The 24,183-nt window shown below is 40.1% G+C and overlaps 3 protein-coding genes and 2 long non-coding RNA genes across 5 annotated transcripts; 2 read left to right on the forward strand and 3 right to left on the reverse strand.

Moving 5' to 3' along the window:
* Nucleotides 1–5,146: 5,146 nt before the first annotated feature.
* Nucleotides 5,147–7,034, forward strand: LOC123475848. The gene is made up of 3 exons (XR_006651306.1): nt 5,147–5,299; nt 5,359–5,439; nt 6,835–7,034. It is a non-coding gene; the product is annotated as an uncharacterized LOC123475848 (long non-coding RNA).
* A 789-nt stretch (nt 7,035–7,823) lies between these two features.
* On the reverse strand, nt 7,824–8,959 carry LOC123475690. The gene is made up of 5 exons (XM_045178690.1): nt 8,908–8,959; nt 8,654–8,851; nt 8,493–8,527; nt 7,947–8,235; nt 7,824–7,864 (listed from the first exon to the last, which is right to left on the reverse strand). The coding sequence occupies exons 1-5, from the start codon at nt 8,957–8,959 to the stop codon at nt 7,824–7,826; spliced, it is 615 nt and encodes a 204-aa protein (XP_045034625.1).
* Nucleotides 8,960–10,441: 1,482 nt separating this feature from the next.
* Nucleotides 10,442–12,191, reverse strand: LOC116922729. The gene is made up of 8 exons (XM_045178946.1): nt 12,112–12,191; nt 11,957–12,054; nt 11,833–11,899; nt 11,621–11,767; nt 11,537–11,558; nt 11,121–11,179; nt 10,569–11,060; nt 10,442–10,509 (listed from the first exon to the last, which is right to left on the reverse strand). The coding sequence occupies exons 1-6, from the start codon at nt 12,149–12,151 to the stop codon at nt 11,164–11,166; spliced, it is 390 nt and encodes a 129-aa protein (XP_045034881.1). The 5' UTR covers nt 12,152–12,191; the 3' UTR covers nt 10,442–10,509; nt 10,569–11,060; nt 11,121–11,163.
* A 1,139-nt stretch (nt 12,192–13,330) lies between these two features.
* Nucleotides 13,331–13,933, reverse strand: LOC123475847. Its single transcript, XR_006651305.1, has 3 exons — nt 13,691–13,933; nt 13,518–13,622; nt 13,331–13,452 (listed from the first exon to the last, which is right to left on the reverse strand). It is a non-coding gene; the product is annotated as an uncharacterized LOC123475847 (long non-coding RNA).
* Nucleotides 13,934–18,537: 4,604 nt separating this feature from the next.
* Nucleotides 18,538–20,954, forward strand: LOC123475691. The gene is made up of 3 exons (XM_045178691.1): nt 18,538–18,888; nt 18,997–19,520; nt 19,697–20,954. The coding sequence occupies exons 1-3, from the start codon at nt 18,538–18,540 to the stop codon at nt 20,952–20,954; spliced, it is 2,133 nt and encodes a 710-aa protein (XP_045034626.1).
* Nucleotides 20,955–24,183: the final 3,229 nt, after the last annotated feature.

A 24,183-nucleotide genomic window follows, 5' to 3' on the forward strand; every position in this document is an offset into this window, starting at 1 on the left:
CCCAGAAATTTTATTTAAGCTTAAAATTCGGGTAATTCATCGTATTTTTCATGGTTTTGTAATTTCGCGTCACGCATCCGCCATTTTTTCAAGATGGCGCTGGGTCTATCGGTTTCACAGGGTATTTTGAACCGAACTGAACTGCTTGAAAACTACGTAACCGGGTCGCAACCGATCAGCATTTTTTCGGGTAGGTCGGTGCGGTTTTTTGGGGTTCAGGTAATCGGGGCCGAGCCCTGCTTGCGGCCAATCAAATTTCTGGGTAGGAACAAAGGACAAAATCTTGCAATGAGGTCAAAAAGCGGTGTAATCAGGGTGTGTAACCGGGTTTTGAAACTGGTTCGGACCCGGAGGCCGACTTAAATGCCGATACGCAGTGAAAACGGCGCACTGAAACCTGAAAGAACCACTCCAAAACCCAAAATGACCTAACCGATCAGTCAAAAAGCTACCCGATTGACGTGGGGCCGAGTCCTAATCTAGGCGCTTTTTAAATATTATTAGATTCGTTCGACAGAATCGGTTGAATTTTTGACGTAAACTGTTTGCTGGTTCTGTATGTGGAAAATGGTCAAGCCAGTGAAGGTAAACTTGACCTGGGCAAGCTGTGTTCTGTAGGAGAGGCATGATGACGCCAGTTTTATTGTACAAACGAGAAACTATAGGCGCATTTTTGCGCTACAGCTGTTTTTCAGCTGAAGTGAATAAAATTCACGCAAAAATGGATTTTACTTAATTAACTTTAGATGAAACACAATTCATCTCGAATTCACCTGAAATTTATTTGTTTATTTCGTCTGCTTTTTGTACAACGTTGCAACAAATGGAAGACGAGGAGCCAAAACCTAGAAGGGTGTACAGTGAATTGAGGAGCTGAATGGAGGTCCGGACCTCTATTCAGCCGAAGTGAAAAAAACAGGTGGGAGAGATGAATTGAAAAATTCAGCTGAAGAGAATTTAAAATACAAATTCACGCAAAAATGGAATTTTTTTAAGTACTATAATTCACTTTAGTTGAATTTTTTGCGCAAAAATGGGTCTTATTTCGCATGCTCTGTCTTACAACTAATTCATACATATAGTCGGCAGATGGTGATTGATGAAATGTAACGTTTTATTCTTTATTTCCATGAACACAAAATTAACCCAGAGTAAAAATGCTTTGTGCTGTATTTAATGCACAATAACTATCGTTGTAAAACTGTTACATTGACGCGTGTGTAAAGCTTGGCTCCCTGAGTGAGAGTCGAGCCATGGTCTACCCATGGTCTAACATTGGAGGTCCCCGAACTGTCGTCTGCTAGCTGTTTCGTCTGCTATTTCCGCGGACAAATTTTGGGGCACTCGCTAGGGGCGCTGACTACCCGGATCAGTCCAACTCCATCTCGTTCAGGGGCCTGAACGCTGTCAGGCAAAACATGACGACAACTCCTGGTAGGGTTCAGGTCCCTGGTCTCAATTTGCAGCAAGAGATAGGCAGCTCAATTCACTATACTAGCGCAACTTGCCTTACGCATTCAGTTGCAACTCCATCTCGTTCAGGGACCTGAACCCTGCCAGGCAAAAACACAAAACCCCCGAGCCGTTATTTTCTTGTTTTGTGTTTGTTATTATTTATGTTTATTGTTTGTATTTCTTTCTGTTTCCTTTCCGTAATACAATGCCTTTTTACTTTATAATTTTTTTTCATTTATTAGAATATTACTTAATTGAGCAACGGTATAATTTCATTAAAATTACTGTAATAATTGTGAATTTCCACTCATGGGCATTCGGGTAGTGGAACCGGTTCCAAAACCCGATATCATTACTGTGTACCCTATTTGACTTATTTTGTGCAATACATTATAGTTTTATTAATTTTCCTTCACTTGCCAACCCTTTTTAAAGTTAAGGCTGGGCCATATCTTTTAAAGGGGGTATTTTGAACGAAAGAAAACCGCTTGAAAAGCACCTACCCGAGTAATGACCCATCAGCTATTTTTCAGGTAGGCAGGACTGTGCGGTTTAACGTGTCTCGGGTAATCCCTCTATACCAGTACAAAAAATTTAAATAGCTTCATAGGTAAAAATATTAGGTCTAAATAAACAAATTTTACAGAAATGGACAGCCGATGATGGGGGCTATCCACTTACGTTTAATTTTTGCTTAACAAATATCTAACCGAGTAGTAAACCGATTGGGTATTTTTGTCGGTGTGGTTTGACGGATCGTGAAACTAAATGAATTATAATCGGTAAACTATAAGCTCTATATTTGAAAAAAAATTGCAGGAATGGATAGCTCTTGATAAGATCAGACCATTTGTTCAAAATTATTACATTAAAAAATTTTACTAATGTAGTAAACCGGTTTAAAATTTTTTGTTAAGGTCGGTGCAGTTTCACAGGTATCGGGAATCCCCCAAATCCCTGATTTATGCAATGCAAATTAGCATGGAAATGGTCCCTTTTTAATGTTTGAATATATAGAAATCCGATATCATACGGAAACGAAACGTTTAAAAAATGTGGTTAGCCAGAAATTAAAAGAAAGGCAGCATAAGCTGCGCAAACTGTCTAAGATGGTCAATTTATGTGTATTAATATTGTAAGTTATTAATATTTTAACTTACTTTTTCATTGTCGTTTCTTGGAAAGTATATTTCAGTAGCACAAAAAATTGGGGAACAACTCTTTAGGAACTGAATTGTGAAATGTGTCTCTCACTATTTTCTATAGAACAACAAGTTTTTATACGGGGTTTGTGAAGGTCGAACTACAAGAAAATTAAGTTGAAACGTTTGAAGGGTAAATCAGTCTGTAAGACGTCTAAGGAAGAAATTACACAGAAAAGAGGGGCGTATAAAAAATTAATGTTACGTAAGAATAAAGGGTAGGGAAAAATAAGGAAAATAATAAAGAATAAATTGTTTTGGTTCTTTACATAGCTATCCGGTTCCAAAAGATTGCGTCTCGCATTCGATCAAGGTCAAATTTGGAACGGAATAGAAAGTGAGCCAAAACAAAACAAAGAAAACAACATTCACTAATTCAACAGAACAGCTGCTTCTCGATGCGCTTGTCTTAGTGCGTCCCGGTGGAATTTATTCCGTGGAGGCTCTACTTGTAGAAAAGGGGCTGATGGGGCAAAAAATTCCGGGGCGGGTTGTTGAATAGAGGCGGGTAAGTTTACAATAGTAATGGGTGGGGATGGATTTGAGGGGTTTAATAATGTGGGGTGGCCTACTTCTACATCATTATCAGATGTTTTGGTGAAGCAAGTGAAAGGGTTACAAGTACTTAGAAAAGAACAACAAGGTATGTATCTTGCAATAAGGGAACCTACTCCACAAAAATGAAAGAAAATGAATCCGATAAATCCCATCCCTAGAAGACTACAAATGCTACTTGACCAACTAAGAATCTTAGACGACAGGGAAACGTTCTTTTCTTTTTGGAGTGAGGAAAGAAGAGTGCTCATGTGAAAAGGATTTCCAAGGTCGATGCTATGTTTTTCTTAAGCAGCAGCAATTATCTCGGCGATTGCAGCTGCAGTGCTCATCGGGTGGGGGTTAGCGCGGGGTGTAAACTTAGTGCGAGTAGCTTATCAATTTCATACGGCAAAGTGTTGATCAAACTATGTCCTTGGATTATTACACCGGGGACGATTGGATGCCAAGAACTGTTTTAGAAATGTGCTCGGCCGCTAATGTTGACGAAATTTTAGTGCCAGTAACAGGGGGTGTAAGGCGTCAGTTCCCATCCTTCAGTGTCTAAAGTGTAGTCGCCGAGTTTGGGTTGAGGACCACAGCTTGTGATTTCAGTGGTGATCGTTGAATTTTTCGGGGAGCATTGATAGACGCTGATCGATTCACCAGTGGCTATCAATTTGCTTCATGTGGGTAAATTAAGGTAACTGGCAGCAAGCCATCCACTGTGTTGTGCGGTGGCGATAGCAGTTTTGTTTGCCAGCACCCGATTTTCACATTGTAGAGCTCGAATTTCTCGAGCCACTCCATTTATTCCATTGGTAGTTCGGTCTCGTGCGTATTGAGAATGTAAGCCGCTCCGCTGATTTCAGCCCGGATAATGTCAGCAATTTTTTCGATGTCATCTTCCAGTGGTTTACTCAGATGAGCATTGGTATCAGTTAAAGAATGTAAACGTAAAATAACTTTGTCCATTCCGATTACTTGTTTGTAACTTTTTTCTGATGAATTAATTACAATATTTCTTGTTAGTTGTATTGTAAACAAAGTCAAGTTGTTGTTCGACGTCACGAATTCTTTCTATTTCACTATTGTTAGTCAGGTAACGTTGAGCGATACCTGTTTCCACAAGCCTTAGTTTGCACTGTTGAACTTCTCTTAACGATTCTTTCCAGACAATGGTCACTAGGTTGTGAGAAACGGATCCGTTGATCCCTCCCGGTATATCGCCAATGGGTGAACTTATAATACAGTTAGCGCACTCAGTTTCTAAAGTAACTTCTTCTAATCGACAGTTGATCAGCTGATCAGCTGTGACTTGAAGCCAGCTACCCTGCACATTTGGAATACGTTCGAACGACCACTTATTGTTTCCTAAGTAGTCCATGCTTTTGCCATGCCACAATCGGGAATCACGCATTTTTTCACATTCATGTGCATTGACTTCTATTGGCTATCTTGATTGACTTGGAGTTTGCCAACCCCAGAAGTCAGTATAGATGTGTTTCTTTTCCAGCCACATGGTACACGAATGGCCAACAAAACGGGTGATTTGGGGAAGAGTAGAATAGACATCATAATATACTGGAATAGCGGGAAGGGGGCTTATTTGATAATCACAGTCATCGCTAGTGAATTTTAGGAACCCTTTTGGCTGAGAAGCTTTACAATTACAAATAGTGATGTTAAGAGCATGGATGCGACAGAAAAACTGTATGATGAGGAGAGGTAGAAGACATAATCTATGAGAAAAGTAATTTCAAAATCAATTTCAGGGATCCATTCTATGAATTATTAAGATTACTAATACAAAGTTTTTAGAATTTAAACACGGTTTAAAGATAGTTAATGTTCCAGCGAAAATCGACGCTTAATTAATTCGGCGGCTGTTTATCTTATTTATGTTTGTAATTTTAACGGTAGATGTCACGTCGAATAATCAGAGGGCGTAGTTATCAGCTGATCAGTTGTTTGCTTCTGTCTGATTTCTTTTGGAGTCGTAAGAGGCCATTTTGCCTAGTAAAGTTTCTGATTCTGACAGCTCTTAATCTGGTACGCTATTTGTGTCGTTTATTGTGTGTGTCCACTTGATTCTGCTCTGCATTCAGGTACTTGATTGAAATGCTATTTTATGACGTAAATTAATGTATTGTGTATTTGTGTTTAGAGTGTGTTAATTGATGCGTGATCTCTATTGAGTCACCCCTGGTATTTCTGGTCATAGCCCACTCCTAATTGTGGACCCTGGGTAACTTATCCCTGAGGGTATATATGTATATATACCGAAGGACTATAACAATTTTAGGGTGTGGGGTATAGGGGGTAGGGTAGTAGTAGTAGATCTCAGAAGGTTTAATGTCCATTATGTATTTCCATATACGTTTCTTCCCTGAATGACCAATCGTCCCCAAATTTTGTACAAAATTCTGTCAAAATTTGATACGTGGTATAGTGGCTTTTTCATTTGATTCTATTACAGTTTAAAAAAATTAATTTGCGTAATTGTTACCTAGCTGGTTGCCGAATCCTAGGCAGTGAATTTGATTTTGTTTGCGTAACCTTACAACTGTCAATGCATTGCAGTCAGTGCAGAAGGCTGTATAACAGTCACTAAACAGTAAGTGTTTTCTTTAACAAAATGTTTTAAGCAGTAGATTTTTATATATTTTTTTATATTGCAGTAGTAAACATGCTGCCAGAACGGAGACTATGGAGAAGAAAGTTACACAGCGGCGACAAGATACCTAATTTTTGATGCTATATTCACATGAATGTGTGTGATAGCTCAGCGGTAAGGTGTTGGGCTCATAACACCAAGATCAATGGATTAATACTCTTTGAAACACAAAATTTATTTAGTTTTTTCCTTTTTATGCGTATATATTGTTAAATTTTTAAGTCGCTTAGTATGTCTTAAACTTAAACTATCCTAAGTAATATTTATATGGTTACATTCCCTGAAATTGCTTTTACAAGACAATTCAATTTGTTGTCTATTTTTGAGGAAAAATCTTCATCTAATTCACGATTGCATTCTCATTTTTTTAAACATAAGTCCCCGTGTTGCTAATTCCGGACAGTATACTGCTGCAGATGATGTAAAATTAAACTGCTATTCATACTAGTCGCATTGTGTCAATAACAGCGTAGTGGTAAGGTGTTGCGCTGGCATCATTAAGTTTAATTGTTCAATACTCATGCGGAAATAAAACATTTTTTCTTCAAATGTCATTGTTTTTCTAATTTTTGGAATTTTTTTTAAAGTCGCTTAATAGGTCTTAAACTTACATTATCCTAGCCAATATTGATATGGTTAGATTCCCAGAAGTGTATTTTAAAAAACTATTGCATTCGGTAGTACATTTGTTGTATAAAATTCTTCAAATTCGTTATTGCATTTTCATTTTTTTACATAAGCTCCCGTGTTGCTAATTCCGGACAGTAGACTACAGGAGATGAACACTATAAATTGATTGAAATTTAGAAATCTTGGATCCAAAATCTTTTTATCTTTGGCCCACGTTACATGTCTTTAGACAATTTTTTTCAAAAAAATTGCCCGAAGGACATTACCGAAGGAATCTTGTTATATTATTGCTGATATGTCTTGCTTGAATGTAATTATTTATGTATATTTATTTAGGCACCAGTTGAAAGGTGTAATATAGTTGTATTACTCGTTGGCCCTAGCATTGTACTTCTTGGTTTCATTGGTGATCGTAGCAGGACCTGCTGCAAGAAGAAAGACAATGACAAGGGGCAAGAAGAAGGCTGCTCAAGCTCATCCTAAACCTGACGAAGACACAATTGCAGGAAGAAGGAAGAATTGAAACGTCCAGTCCATTTATCAAAGACAAGCAGAAGATCTTGGCAAGTCTCAAACACAGTCAACAGTCAACGATGATGGACATGTTGGAGTAAGGTGTTATCAACTATGTTTGAACGCAAATAACTTTCTTTTATTGAGACAACATACCTGTCAGTACAAATCACTATCATCAAGTAGTTCACAAGACTATCATACTCATCAGAAATAGACAGCACTTAAAGGGATGAGAACAGAGAAGGTGGTGCTAAACAGTTGGGTAGGTTTACGCAACCACCACGGTTTGGCAACATCTCCAACACCTCCTCTCAAACCAGAGCCATTAAAGGGGAGGTCAGTCAGCTCCATAAGACGGTGTCCATAAGCCCACGGAACAGAGATTGCTACGACTACGCTGCTGCCTCTTGTGGGTGTGTTGTGAACTACTACCTACAAACTTGAAATAGCTGCTGCTGCCGGGAAACTCAATAAGGCATTGTAGATTACACTAAATTTTTTGCGATTCATGTTTCAAAGTTTGCTGCTCACGTATAGAAGCAATCACAGTAATATAGTTTTTGTATTTTATGAACTTAAATATGTGTTACAATGAATAGACAAGTAATAACAATTGGAACACTTTGTGTTTTAACGGTTTTATTACGCGGTCTTTGCCATTTTATTACCTGTATGTACAGCGGTTTTGGTTTTAGCTAAATTGAGATCTCTGAATTTTTTTGACTCGAAATAAAAACGAATTTGGACGTATTCCATTATTAGAAATGGTAGAACTTCAGGATGTTCATCACATGAAAGTTGGGTTAAATTTAGAGAACCAATTTGGTCAATGACTTGTTCAAAAGCATCTCTGATATAGATGTGATCATTGTTAGAAAAATGCTTATCTACTAAAGATTCTACCTTTTTAAAACATTAAAACATTTGAATACTTGCAAGTTTTAGATATCCATAAGTTCTTGTAAGGGTGTAGTTTTTTGGCGCAAAGGTTTCTGGCAGTTGTGACTCTTCTGTTTTGAGCAAAGATTTACACTTACGGCATTCCAAAACTGCTGATCGGCTGTGAAGCAGATACCCACAGATGTCATAGATCAATTCGTCGTTCGTAACATCACTGCTGCTGACCTGATTCTCAATATGATCAACATATCTAATAGACAACTCAGTTAACAGTTTGTCCTTTAAAGTTAACTTTGCTTGCTTTCTCTCCTCTTCAATTTCCTTAAATCGATCTACAAAACATTTCTTGTAGCCAACTAATACTTTTAACTCGTCCTCATTATCCACATTTCCGTTTTTAACGACTGTCTTCGTAAGGTTGTGCAGGGATAAGATCCTAAAGATGTGAAGCCAGGAATGTGCTGTTGGCGTGTTGTCAATAGATCTAGCAATTCCAAAAAATCTCTAAAATTTGGAACATAACAAATCATGTAATTAGAAACTTTCATAATGGATAATTATAGATTATGAAGCAGTACCTCAATAGGATCTTGATTCATTTTACCAGTTAAAACTGTATGATAATTATGTTGAAGTAATTCTTCAGTGAGTGCCATTGCCGAGTTGATTGTCAATCTTAATGCCTTTAACGTTGTGAGTGAACAAAACATCTCGCTTGGACTACTAGAATTTTTCTCACGGGATTCATGTTCCTTTTCGGTGATGTACAGCACAGTCAACATAGCATTCAACGTTGCCCACTTCATTTCTTTGACCGTCCTTTTGTTCTTGTCGTTGTGGTTGATGTTATTCGAGATTCCTTCAGCATAGTATCTGCCATTTAGGACATCAAAAGTCTTATTCATTAACATAGCCAATTTCTCAGTTCCTTCTGATCCTATTACATACAAAAAATTTAAATGTTGTTTGAAAAAATGTAGATTTATCGCCAACCTTTAAATTTATCTGCTGTTTCCTTGAGATTACGGTAGTGGTTTAGAGCCATAGCCACAGATCTTGACAACAACTGTGCGGCTTTTCGGACATTCATCCGTTCAAAATTAGTGGGATGAACATGAGAATAAGTCAACTTGTGGCATTTTCTCAGCCCTTTATGTTTTTCATGTTCGTATAGATTGCTAAAGAATTCGTACCGAACAACCCTCCCGGCATACTATAAAAGGAAACAAAAATTAAGTAATTATTACTCTTTGAACAAGTACTTTTTTAAATATTTTTTGGCGAAAAAATGATTGTACCTGCACATATTTGTGTGTCAGTATATGATTCCTAACACATTTTAATAGATGCGGTACGTCAACAAAAAAAAAATTTTTTGTTTTTGAATCCTGTGGGTGATTAATATAGAATTTGTGACATTGACGATCACTCTTCCTTCGTCCATCTATTCCAAACATTCTGTATGCTGATTTGTTCGGTTGGGCCCCGTCACTAACTACACCTTTAACAATTGCACCATGGTTGTGGAGAATCACAATTGCTTTGGTAATGAGTTCAAATAGAATAGATCCTGAGGCAGCACCTTTTGAAGCGAAACATGCAAACGGCTGAACCCATTTGCATTTGTACGGGCGGAACATAAAAACTAAAACATGGTCAGCAAGCCCCTTCGAAATTTTTGTCTTCAAATTTTTTCCAAAATCGACAATTCCATGGTGTTCTAGTGTTCCTTTGTCAAAAGTAAGATCCTTTTTAATCTTTATTTCATCAAAGATCAATTGTCCCCATGTGCTGGAGAATGGTGCGCCTTGCAGAGCGGTTTTCATAGTTTTCAATGCCAAATCGTTGAAACCGAACTTGCACTCGGAAGACGATAACATCGTTCTTATTGTGTTCACGGAGGGGAGAGGAAGTAGACCCTCTTTTTGAATGTGTCGGTATGCCCTTGGGCTTTTCAATTTGAGGAGTAGACATGCCATTAAGAAGACGTCGTCGTATCTGATACCATAAGCTCTTTTAGATTTGGCTTTCATGATAACTTTTCCCTTCTGGATAAAAGTTTGAATGATTATTCGTTGCTGAAAAAAAAAATATTTATTATGTAGCATGTTGGTGTAGTTACACAAAAACACTCGGAAAAAAGTGATAAGTTTTAGTTATGTGTTCACGAAAAAATTTGTCAATTGTTTCAATATAAAAAATGTGTCAAGTTAAGTGCTATTATTTAAATAAAAACAGATATGTTGCATCAATGTATATACAGAAGTCATAAAAGGTTCATGCTGTGGCAGAAATTCCTTTCGTGGTAAAGATTTTGCTGCCATAAAAGGAACACTTTGATGGCTAGGGTTCCATTATTGATGAACAGATAGGTTTCACAATGTCCAAATAGTAGCATTTTTCGTTTTTTCTTGTCATTTTTTACCACTTATTCTAAAAATACTACAATTTTCATTATTGCTAGGCAATTGTACGATTAATAGTGTTGTAGATGAATTTACCTTTAAGGGCAAATGCTTAATCTCTTCATCGATTTGCAATTTTGTGAGTTCCACAATTTTTATCTTCACATTTTTCTAATTTTGACCTCAGCTCCTGCAACAAAATAATACTGGAGTCATTGTCATTTTGCAGATGGGTCTTTGTTTACATACCTCATTCTTCTGGTAACTGCCATCTAATTTCTTCTTGGTACTCTTCTGTTTATTTCTCAGCTTTTTGTATTTTAATTTGAGTAACTCAATACGTCTCTCTGATTCCTCCAATTTTTTCAATAACGGGTAACAACTCCCACAACACACCCGATTGGTATTGCGCATTCTCATGCTGGTAGCAGAAACTGGGGCATTGCAACTGCAACACGATATTCTGGATGATTCAATTTTTTTTTTCTTCTTTGCAGTTTTTTTCTTCGCAGGTAGTTGTGTTTTTTCACAAAAGGAAGAAGATTGTGAACTAGCATTATCTTCACTGCTAACGATAGCTGCCTGACGACGAGAGAAAGAACCGACTTGTTCCAAAGTATTTCTTAAACCTGGCATATAACCGAAAAGAATGTCCCAACTTTTCCGTATTTCCTCTTTCTGTTTTGGACTCACTGCAAATGGACTAAAATAAAGAGGACAGCTGGGGATGTTCGAAACCGTCTAAATAGCGAAAAATTATTAGTTATGTGACATCGTAATTCGTATAGTGGAATTCATTACTGTTGTACTGACACTGGTGCTCTCAGAAACCGTGATGCTGCTTTCATTTTGGTACGTTGCCTGGCATTCTGTCGTTACCATCCATGGTGGAGAAAAATAACTAACAGCATCTGCTTAGCATAACCATGTTGAATTAGATATTGAATGAGTTGGTTCAACAAATACTAACTTCTTTTTGGGGACAGTTGACTGCTTGTCGCAACATTATCATTATCCTTTGAAGGTGAATACATCTGTGAAATAGAATAATCAGCTAAATGACATTAGAGATTAAAATTATTTTAATTACCATAGCAGTATCGTTTGTTTCTTCAATGACCATGCAGCTACCATCACTTTGGTCTGTACCTAGGCATTCGCTAACATCATTTATGGCTGCATGTAGGCATTTGGTTTCTGGTTCATTTAACAACAAAGGATTTGTACTACATCCATGATCTGTGAATTAGAAGTAAGCATGTTGCATTACAGTAGAACAAGTTGATTATCGGAGTACTCACTTGACAGCGTGCTGGAGTGACTAATTGGAACAATAGTAACACTATCAACACTATCATCCATAACCATGCAGCTACCATCTCTTCGGTCTTCACGTAGGCATTCTGTTTCTGGTTGACTAAACATCAGATTTGTACCACATTCAAGATCTGTAAATATGAAGTAAAAATGTTGCATTACAGGGATAGAACATGTTTATCAATGGAATACTCACTTGAATTTGTGCTGCAGTGGTTGATTGGAACAACATTTTCGTTATCCTTTGTAGTATGTGGAACCTTCTGTTAAAATTATTATGTCACGCAACACTGAAATAAACATAAAGGAAGTGTTAATACCGTAGTAATCTTCAAAGATTTCTTCTTTTCAAGCACTCTCAGGTTTTGTCCATTCAAGGTTTGAAGAGGTTTCCGTAAGGAAGACTTTTGGCCTGGAACTGTAACAAAGGAGATAATTACTGAAATGAATACATGTATAAATTACAATTAATTACTTAGTAGCAATTTGGGAACAGCATTTTTTTTAGGTGCCATTGTTCGGGGTAAAAGCTTCCCACAAATAACTTTCCTTTTATGATATTGTGACGGGGAAAAAGGCTTGGGGACGTCGAGGTACCAAATAAGATCACTTGCGACGGTGTTTAGAGGAGAACGGAGTGTATTTGGAAGGAACAATCTAAGGCACTTTGTAGAAAAGACTGAACCCCGAACCTACTTAGGCTCGGGGTATTTAAAGGCAAGGGTCACCCTGTTACCGGGTGACGCCGGAAGAGTCTAGGGAAAGATGGTCATCTAGATAACACCTAAATGACCGCTACGAACGGTCTAACCCGTTTCTAGGGTAAAGTAGAAAGTAAATACGGAAGAAGTAGTTAAGATGGTCCAGTAGATAACTCTACTTGACCTTACAGTCCAGGACGGGAGAAGAGTTTCACGTGGAATCCATTAACACGTGTGTGTCCTTGGATTCCACGTGACAATATCCTCTTCCAAGAAGTGGGCATCACACAGCCTTGACATTTGTTTAAGCTTGTTACTACCTATTGCCACTGTCCATTCTTCGAGTTTGCCTTTTGGCAGTCTTGCCGTCCGATCAATTTTTTGAGTTTGATCGCGATTAAACTCAAAAGACGATGAGTTGATCTTGCGATCAAACTCAAACAATTGAGTTTGATCTCGATCAAAATTTTTGCGATCAAACTCAAAATCATTTTTCTCACAATTTGCGCCATCTAGCGGTCAATATAACAAACTCATGTATATCTCGTCCAGTTGTCTGACAAACGCGGGAAGTAGATTGTAAAATTGAAAAAGAAATTTCACTGGTAGGCTAGTGTAGTACATACTCTACTATCATATCAGAAAATTAAAATACAAAAATAAAGTATGTTTCCAAAATACATGTTGTCATCAAGATTCAAGATTTTATTGACAAAAGCGAACAAGAAACAATAATTTATTCTTTAAACTTCTGTTTTATTTTCTTTTCTTATTTAAACATAAAATGAAACAAGAAAATAAACGTTTGCATTTCCAAGCTGGTTACCAGGATCATGATTCTGGAAGGTTGTTATGAAAAGTTATTGTGCGATTCTGATAGGCAAATATGTAAATAAGTAATGTAAGAAAATAACACCCACCAAGAAATGCCTTTTTGCATTGTATCGAGAATTATGATACACCACAAGTGATTTATCAGAACCATCCTTTTTCTTTTTGGGACGCAGCCTGGATGTAGACACCGATATACACTGGCATTTTTGCCAGGCACGTCTCCTACCCATGTGAAGAATTCATCAGGTATAGCTAATTTCTTTACAGGATTAGAATTGGTGCTACAAATACAAATAAAAAGTAAATCAAACACAAATAATGTAATGGTTACATGAGAACTTGTTACCTAGTATTGCTTTGTCACCTTTGTGAAACATGACTCGTGTTTGGATCTGCATTCTCATCAAAATCGCAATCATCATCCGCCTCCGACATAGTAATTCTTAGACTGCTTCAATTACGAAATTGATAATGTAATGATTACAGGGTAACTAAACTTATTAAACTAATTTGAATTACTTTTCAAAAAACCTTGATCGGGTGACACTCGAATGACTTTACAGTTGACACTTTCACTAGTCTATGACTTCAATTTCTTGGCACTTAATTGTTTTTCCTATCAGTAGATGGCGTGCAGTCAGAAATGTTGATTGCAAAATTGAGTTTGAGTTGGATCAAAAATTTTGAGTTTGATCGCGATCAAACTCATCGTAAAATGAGTTGATCGCAAGATCAATTTTTGAGTTTGATTTTGATCTCGATCAAAAATTGATTTCGATCACGGCAACACTGCCTTTTGGCACACAAAACAGTGCAAATTTTTCTCTTTTGTTTTCTTGTACACTTCCACAAATAAAGCAGTAAATACGTTTAGGCTTTGCAACGGCCATGACGCCATGGCCTCCACCACGAGACCTCAAACGCTATAGAAAAATCAATTTTTCAAATGGTAACAATTTTCTTTTCTGCCACGAGATGGCAGAAATTTCTCGTAGCAATTCAAAAAAAGGAGGATGGGAAAGAGGGGAGCTCGCGAAAAACGGTTCCGCTGCCCAAGGGAAATTTTCTTATGGAGCTGACTGACCTCCCCCTTAATGGCTCTGCTCAAACTGTGGGGGTTTGAGGATGTGGTTTTATCAGAATATCAGCAAACTGGTTTTCCGTTGAGACATATGACACCTCGATGTTGCCGTTGAGCTGTTGGTGTCGAACGAAGTGATACTTGACCGCTAGGTGCGTTGGTGGAACTCTGGATTCTTGATTAGTCAGATGTCTCCTTGGTTATCACAGAGTATAGGAACTGGACCGATGGCATCGCCTTTCACTTCTTTCAGAAGTTGCTGCAGTCAAATAGCTTTCTTTTGACGTTTCGCTGGCTGCCACGAATTCGGCTTCGGTTGTTGAATTAATAAGTACTTAAAAAAAAAATTCTTTCAAAGGTTAATGCACGTTCATACGTTTGAAGTAAATTGAACTAGAATTAAAAAACTACAATGAAATTCAAATGAAAAACATGCATGAAATGAAGTAACAACAAAATAACATTTTTAGAATACTGTTGTTTGACACATGAGCAAGTCGTTCGTGCCATGTTGACAAGGGGAGAATCAGGTTGCCTGAAAGAGCAGAGTCTTCATTGACAACTTTGGCTGTGATGTCCAGTTGATAGAGTGTGTTGTCTTTTCGCCTTCCAATAAGTTCTAGATTACCGTTGCGATAGAACCTGGCTTCGTTGTTTGTAAACACTACTTTTACTCCTTCGTTGGTCGATGCTCCAATAGAAAACAGATTTGTTCCAAGTTTTGGAACGAAAAGTACGTCTTTGATGATCAACGGAACTTCAGCATCATCTATTGTTGTTGTAGCTCTGATATCACCTTGTCCAGCTGTTAAGAGTTGTGTGCCGCCAATACCTGTGACGTATCTTGGTGTCGAGCTATCAGGCTTGAAGTCCCACAGGATGCTTCTCTGGTCTGTCATGTGGCGTGTGGCGCCTGAGTCGGCGTACCAGATGGAGTCGTTACGGATAGTCTGTTGGGTGGATGAATGAAAGCTGTGGTCATCATGGTTCTTGTTGTCATCATTGGCTAAGTTTGATGTTTCTCCTACAGCTCCAGTATCTCCTTTTCGCTCGTTTCTCAGTCTGTTCCGACAAGTGGCATAGAGATGAGTAGTGTCGCCGCAGTAATTACACTTTCTGATGTACGGATGTCTAGATGTTGAACCTGTTGATCTATCAGATCTTCCTCAGCTGCGACGGTTGTTGGGCCCTCCACGAGTGAATCGATCGCCTTGTTGAGAGGGAAAATTGTTCGTAAAGAACGCTGAATCTGCAGCGTCTGCCTGGCCGTTATTGTAGATCTTTGTCACGTTCTCTTCTTTGAGTAGCCTCTGAGTGAGTGTCTGGATATTTCTGTTTTTGATTGTCACGTTGTCCCAAACAGACAGGAAATGTCGATAGCTAGGTGGTAACGTGACTAGTATCTTGGTCATTACTTGAGCTTCAGTTACAGGCTCGTTGAGGTCTTTAAGTTGAGAAGCAAGTAACTCAATGGCAGATATATGGGACATGACACTGTGCTCTAGATAAAACAAATTTTTGATAAACATGATCTATCGAACATAAAGGTAATGACTACCTGGGTGGTATTTGTACTCAAAGAACTGTTGCATCAAAAGATGCTTGTTCTCGGCAGCGTTCTGTGCATGTTGTGTGGTCAACCTGACCCACATATCGTTAGCTGACTGGCATCCATAAAGGGTATTCTGATGCTGTCTCTTTATTGTAGCAAATAGGTAATGACGAGCATTCACATCTTTGGCTTTCCAAGCATCAATCAACTTTTGATTGGTATCCTGTTTGAGAGTGCATGAGTAAGAAGAACATTTACTCGTAGACTTTGGACTGTAACTTACTGCAGCAGGTAACTTCTCTACTCCATCTACAATGTCAAGTAAATTGAGTGACTCTAGTAATAATCTGCAGCCAAACTTCCATTGTTGAAATTTGTTTTGTTTTTCCATTGTTGCTCCCATCAAATTTGACTATATGGCTGATATCTTTTGACATTAGCACAGACATAGTTGAAACAAGATCAGTATAACAACTTAATGAAACAAAATAACGTGATCTGGGCCCATAACCTGTTGGAGTAAGGTGTTATCAACTATGTTTGAATGCAAATAACTTTCTTTTATTTAGACCACATACCTGTCAGTACAAATCACTATCATCAAGTAGTTCACAAGACTATCATACTCATCAGACATAGACAGCACTTAAAGGGATGAGAACAGAGAAGGTGGTGCTAAACAGTTGGGTAGGGTTACGCAACCACCACGGTTTGGCAACATCTCCAACAGGACAAGGACTCAACCTTCAGACCCCAAATGAAAAAAGTGAAACAACATCTCAACACAGTAGAGCTCAAGATGCTGTTGAACGCGATGCTGTACGTTCCAAAATTGATTTAGCATGCCAAATGATCAACAAGCTGATAGCAGAAAATGGTTCCCGCCGAGCATGTCGCGGATTAGTTGACAAGCTCGACTCCATGTATGCAGACAGCGAATGTCTTAACTTGTTGGCTGTCATGCCGAATTATACAGAAGAGTTTGGAAGACAAGCAGCCATCCAAATTGCACTGTTCACCCAAATTGAAACAGCAAAGGAAGACGTAGATGAATTCATCAATTCTCGTGCAGACGAAGCTTCTTCCATTGCTTCCTTTCAGCCTCTTTCTATTCGAAGCGAAGTATTGAGACTCAACGACTTCTCAAGCCCTGGCTGATGCGAAACAGAAAGCTGAAGAAGCTCAACGAAACGCAGAAAAGTTGCAGAAGGAGTCAGTCGACGCGAAGAGGAAAGCGGAAGTAGCAAACAAAGAGGTGGTAAATTTAACAGGTGCTATTGAGAAAAGAAAATCTGCAAATACAGTCATCAGTGATGGACAACACGACTGGGGAGACAAAGAAGCTGCTATCAACAATTGGCGTCGGAAATCCCTCATTGAACCAAGATCTCGAGAAACCGAAGAGGAAGACGAGCCTGATTGCTGGATTGACCGATATTGCTCCGGTTTGGAAGATCCGACCTGGTTTTATTCTCACAAGGCCCCGTCATTGAAAAGCGAACTCCCGGTATTTTCTGGTAAAGCTTTAGACTGGTTCTGGTGGATTGATCTGTATCGTTCAATGGTGCATGATCAAAGAATTTCAGCTGGCGAGAAGTTAGCAATTTTGAAGAGTCGTTTAAGCGGTGAGCAACTGGACATTGTTCAAGGTTTAGGAGGAGAACCCGCGTACAAGTCAGCGCTTTCCCGTCTCAAGCAGGCAGCTGGACGCCGGGATGTTATACGAGTTGCCCATCTCAGTGAACTCGATCGAATGGATCTCGGACGTGATCCAACGGCATTTCGTCGGTTTGCAGAAAAGGCGCGGACTCATTTCTTCGATTTGACGCGGATTGGAGAAACTTCAAGCTCTGACATCATTGAACGTTTATGCCGGAAACTTCATCCAGCAGATCGACTCGAGTGGAATTCCAGAAGAGGAACTGGATTGGAGCGTAGAAGTCTCAACGAATTTGGTGAGTGGCTCTGTGAAAGAGCTTCGGCTTATCAAAACGCGTACAATATTGCAGCAGAACAAGGATCTGGAAATGGGTTTGGCAGTTCACGACATCGTCCGACCACCGCTCGTGCTCATCACACTAGCTTCGAACCAGATCGGTCCGACAAGCCCTACAAGAGTCGCTGTTATTGTTGCAATGAAGAGCACCGTGTTTTATCTTGCCCAACGTTCAAGGCAATGCCGACCAAGGAGAAGATCCGATTCTGCATTAGAAGGCAGTTGTGTCTTAAATGTTTTGGAGCGAAGCATTCAGCCAAAGATTGTACGTTTGGCAAAGGATGTGGAGTGAAGGATTGCCCTTATGAACATCACAGCTTACTCCATGATGCAGGAAATATTCCGACTGTAAAAAGCGACAGTCATCACACTTCTCTTTCAGCCCGAGCGGATCAAATGAAGGTGGCGCTGGGAGTAATTTGGACCGAAGCCTACGCTATTGATGGTACAGTTATTCCGGTGTCGGTGATGATCGATGAAGGCAGCGACACTACACTGTTTCGAGAAGATTTCCTCCGGCGTCTGAAGATAATAGGGAAGAAACAAAAGCTGGATCTTGTTGGTGTGACAGGTGCCGAACGTTACGATTCCCAACGTGCTGACGTGCGATTTCGACTACCTGACGGTGAAGAAACGATTATCGCCAGACTGACGATACCGCAAGTCGCTCGCCCTACTCCAATTGTTAATTGGGATGAATTGAAGCAACGTTGGCCCCATCTTGCCGACGTCCCGTTATGAAGAGTGGAGGGAAGATCGACGTGTTGCTGGGCCTTGATCATTCTCATTTGATTGCAGTGTTAGAATCGAGAGTAGGTGGAGATGATGAACCATTTGCCTCTCGAACCCGATTGGGATGGATTGTTCGTGGCTTGCTTGGAGGAGACATTGGTCCGATGACTGCACGCTCTTATCATCTCACTGCAACGTCAAGAGAAGAAGGTCCGGTTGTTCAAGACTCCTTAGATGCCGAATTTAGAGCCTTTTGCGAAACAGAAAACTTTGGAACGGAGTTTCGAGGCGAAGGTTTGTCGAAGTCAGAGCAGAAGGCCGAGAAAATCGTCAATGAAGGTTTGTGGAAATTGGAAGTAGGCTATGAAGCTCCGCTGACTTGGATTGAAGGTGAACCAGCATTTGAAAATAATCGAAAGCTCGCACAACATCGTCTTCAAGATTTACGATAACGCTTCAAGAAGGACCCTAAGCTTAAAGAAGATTACCGAAAAGCCATCAAGAAATATATCGATGAAGGATATGCGTCGCTAGTTGAAGATGAAAATCTCTACTCCAACGACCAGTTTTATCTTCTCCATCACGGAGTCTACAAAAAGGTCTACGGGAAGAAAGAGCGAAAATTGCGAGTCGTGTTTGATGGAGCTTCTCGCTGGAAACGGAAGAGTTTGAACGATGGAATGCAGCCTGGTCCGAAACTTCAAAATGATTTAGCTAAAGTTCTTATTCGATTTCAACAGGGAGAAATCGCCTTTTCAGCAGATATCACAGCCATGTACAGCCGAATTCGACTGAAGCCAAGTGATGCCCGATTTCACCGGTTTCTATGGCAGGAACCTGGATCAGAAAAGATTTTAACGTATCAGATGGACCGTCTGCCCTTCGGACTAAATTGTTCTCCGTTTATTGCTCTCAAGACAGTGCAGCGAGCTGCTGCCGATGCAAAGACGGGGAAGAAGGATTGCATTGAAGCGGTCGAGAATAACATGTACATGGACCGATTTATTGAAAGCTGCTGATAGTGAAGAATTAGCCATTGACCATTGATATTCGGGACGGATTGGCAGAAGGAGATTTTCATCTTACCAATTGGATCTCAAATTCAACAAAACTTGTCGCAGCTCTTCAACCAATTGAAAGCTCTACCGTTGATTCAACATGCAGTTTAGCTTCTGATGAAGCCGAAAAGTTGCTGGGAATATTTTACGAGCCTAGTACCGACGATCTAACCTTCCGAGTAACCGGTGCGGATGAGGTGGAGTGGACACGGGCTGGATTACTCAGCAAAGTGGCCGCCGTTTATGATCCATTAGCTCCTCTGATTGTCAAAGCGAAGATTAAACTACGTGAATTAGGCATCAAGGGCCTGAATTGGAAGGACGTCGTGACCGGAGAAGATAAGACATGGTGGCAACGTTGGTTCAGCACGCTGAAACAATTAAACAGCATCCGGATGCCAAGGAATCTTCAGCCGAACAAAAGAAATATCAAGAGCAGTCAACTTTTAACGTTTTGTGATGCATCCGAAGAGGCCGTTGCAGCTGCAGTGTATTTGAATACCTCCTACGAAGACGGTTCCTCTAGTTGCCGATTGGTGATGGCGAAAACAAAATTGGCTCCTCGTAAAACTATTTCAATTCCTAAATTGGAACTTAATGCCGCTCTGCTTGGCGCAAGACTTTCCAGGTACGTGGAAGAGGCGCTAAACCTTCCTGGTCTCACCCGACTGTTCTGGACGGATTCAAGTACCACACGGAATTGGCTACGAGCTGTTGCCGCTCACTATACTCCATTTGTCAGCCATAGAATTGGAGAAATTCAATCTGTCACCAATCCGAGCGAATGGAGATTTGTGTCTGGAAAACAAAATATCGCAGATGTCGCTACGCGGTCGCTTCTCGTCGATGAAGAACCAATTCCACCTGGCTGGCTAGAAGGTCCTGATTTCCTGAAACAACCGGTTGACCTGTGGCCAAAAGATTTACCCTGGATGGCTGTTTCCGCCGAGCGACGTGCTACCCATTCTCAACATTTGACGAAAACACGGTTCGAGCATGATTGGTCAAAATTGAAAATTGATTCATCTAATCTTTCCAGCTGTCTCAAGATGGAAGGCCCCTACCAAGAGTTGGTGCGTCGGTGTCAAGAAGAGGAATTTAATGAAGATATCCAGCAGCTCCGCCGAAATAGACCGCTCAGCCGAACATCGAGACTTCAACAATTAAGCCGGTTTTTAGATAGCGACGGAATTCTACGACTTGGAGGCCGCATCCGTCGAGCCCGTTTACCCTATGACATCCTGCATCCTCCAATCCTGCCAGGAAAGCATGTTCTTGCAGAGGCGATCATCATAGCGATCCATAACGAGGAGCATCACGTAGGCACGGATTTTCTACATTCAAAGGCTCGGCAACACTTCTGAATTCTACAAGGGAAGGAGCTGGCAAAGAAAGTTCGCTTCAAATGTTCAACTTGTATTAAGACAAGAGCCAAGTTAGCAACTCAGAAGATGGGAGATCTTCCAGCTGTCCGTTTGGATTCATACTCCGCCCCATTTACCCATGTCATGCTTGATTATTTTGGGCCGGTGGAAACTTCAACGTACAGGGGGAGGATTACCAAGCGATATGGCTTACTTTTATCCTGTTGTGTAACGCGCTATGTTTATCTAGACCTGGCCCAATCATTGTCGACGCCGGATTTTCTTTATTGTTTTCGTCGCTTCATCGGGGAGTATGCAAAACCATCCGAAGTCTTCAGTGATAATGGCACGAATTTCGTCGGTGCAGAAAAGGAAATGGTGGCAGCCGTTCGTGAGCTACAGATGGACGACAAATTTCAAGAATTCGTTCAAGCGAAGTCGATTGTTTGGAAATTCCAGCCGCCCAGTGCTCCACATTTCGGTGGATCTCATGAATCGTTGGCGAAATCCGTGAAAAGAGCGCTCTACAGAGCATTGGACACGGAAAAGACCAGCTTAAGATATCCGACGGATGAGATGCTGAGAACTCTGCTGAAGGAGGTATCAGGCCAGCTAAACAGCCGTCCCTTGACGCTCGCGAGTAACGACCCGGAAGATTTTCGACCAATTACCCCAAGAGATTTCTTAAATTTTCCGCCAACTTCCGATTTACCTGCTGGAATCGTCAAAAATGCTCTCCCTCGGGACCATGTGAGATATGTCAAGAAGATGGCTAATCTCGTTTGGGATTTGTGGACAAAATTTTATCTTCCCACTTTAATTCCTCGACGAAAATGGACGACAGAGGAAAGGAATTTTGTCGTCGGAGACGCCGTGATGGTGTCAGAGAGCAATCTACCGCCCAGCCAATGGAAAACGGGGTGCGTGATCGAAGTCTTCCCTGGATCCGACGGTCTCGTCCGAGTAGTCAAAGTGAAGACTGGCAGCGGTGATTATTTACGAACAATCCATCGACTAGTATTATTGGAACAAAGCTCGGCCAGCGTTCCGCTGACCTCGGGGGAGAATGTTCCAGCGAAAATCGACGCTTACTTAATTCGGCGGCTGTTTATCTTATTTATGTTTGTAATTTTTTTTGTAGATGTCACGTCGAATAATCAGAGGGCGTAGTTATCAGCTGATCAGTTGTTTGCTTCTGTCTGATTTGTTTTCGAGTCGTAAGAGGCCATTTTGCCTAGTAAAGTTTCTGATTCTGACAGCTCTTAATCTGGTACGCTATTTGTGTCGTTTATTGTGTGTGTCCACTTGATTCTGCTCTGCATTCAGGTACTTGATTGAAATGCTATTTTATGACGTAAATTAATGTATTGTGTATTTGTGTTTAGAGTGTGTTAATTGATGCGTGATCTCTATTGAGTCAACCCTGGTATTTCTGGTCATAGCCCACTTAGGGTGTTTCATTTTTGACTTTTATTTTTTGATTTGAACGAACTTTGGTTTTGGGGTGTATAATAATACAAAAAAAAATCTCACCAAGTTTGAACGTTCAAAAAAAAATTTTAGCCACCCCCCAACGAAAAAACATGAAAAACGCGTGAAAAAACGTGATATTTAATTTTTTTTTCACGAACCGCTCGTTTGATTGAAGGGAACTTGGGATATGTTTGAGATGTATATTAAAGGAACACACACACTAAATTTCAACGCTCTAAACCAATAATGAATCCCCCCCCCCTTCAAAATAAAGTAAAATAATAACAAAATCAGCGGGAATCAGATTGGATATTTAAATTTTATTTAGATTTTCTTTGGTGAAAGATGAAAAATTTTGACGATGTGCCTCAACCACTTGAAAAACATATTGCTGGTGTTCTTGACTCTTCGTAACGTCCTTAAAATCAGAAATTAATTTAATGCCGCGTTCAGCGCAATCGTTTACCACTTCTACCGTGCTGACAAATCGTTTTAGCTTCTGGTAACCTATCATTTTATCCCAGCACTCAACGGGGGCAAACATCCAATCAACTGATTCATCGAATGACTGAAGAAGATTAAACAAAAGCCATGAACGTTCACCAACACAGGAGAGTAGAGCAGTTGATATGTCGATAGGTTCTTCCTTTTTTAGTTGATCGACAGGAAATTTTGGTTTACCGGAATCTAAGTTCTTTAGACGAGGAAAAGACATCAATTTCTGAGCTATGTCCCTTCGTAAATCAGCAGGCAGTTCGGAGTCGAAGAGAAAAAAGACTACCACCTCTTGAGTGACGTACCATAGGTGGTTTAAAATGGATTTAATTGCTGCATCAGCAACATCACGGTCTTCTTCTCTGTTATACTGCATCAACCGTAAATATCGTAGATCTTGAGCTGGTGAAATAGAACTGAGTCGGCATCGTAGAAAGGCCTCGGAGTGAAAGAGAGAAATAAAATGAGCCATTCTTTTTTATTGTTTTCGCTCCGTCTGGTCAAGTTGAAAACGGACAGACATCAGTTCTATCTTCAAGAAATATATGGCATACGCCATAAAGCGTGCATGGTGATGAGCTCCTGGTTTTCGCAGCTTAAATTTTCGTGAGATGATTCCACCTAAAAAAATAACAGTCAGTTCCAGAAGTTCTCGATACTCTTCTCTAGGGAAAGTATTTCTTTTAGACACTTTTCTCCCCACGACAGGACATGTTCTGCTTGTTTTCGGCAGTCACTGCTTATTCCAGTGTAATCAAACAACGTAAGGCCATTAACATCTTGATCTAGTTGGTCCCATTCTTTTTTAAAGCGACGAAACAACCCTTCAGACGGACTATTCCGTTTGCCCAACACCGTTTCAGCAACATGTTTAATGTGGAGCTCATACACATGATGCCGGCACGCAAGCCACATCACGGAGCGATCTAGTCTGCGTTCGATGAGAGAAACACTTCCTTTCCACTTTCCAGTGTTGCTGGAAATTGTATCAAAACACATAGCAACGACAGTATCCATTACTTCCCAGTCCTCAACCCGGGTAGGAATTTTATCTAGGTCCAATGTTGTTGCCGATACAGAATCGGCCATTGGTTCAGAATCAGAATCGCACATCAGCCCGGGTAATTTCCAACTTGAGTCGCCAAACCTTGTCCATTTCTGCTATGCCAATATTACACATGTATTTTGGTAGAACACCGGCAAGCAGCGTTGATCGGGGATTAATTTATCAATATTGGCATAACAGAAATGGACAAGGTTT

The sequence above is a fragment of the Daphnia magna genome, linkage group LG9 (genome assembly GCF_020631705.1).
Source record: "Daphnia magna isolate NIES linkage group LG9, ASM2063170v1.1, whole genome shotgun sequence".
NCBI classification, from domain to species: domain Eukaryota; kingdom Metazoa; phylum Arthropoda; class Branchiopoda; order Diplostraca; family Daphniidae; genus Daphnia; species Daphnia magna.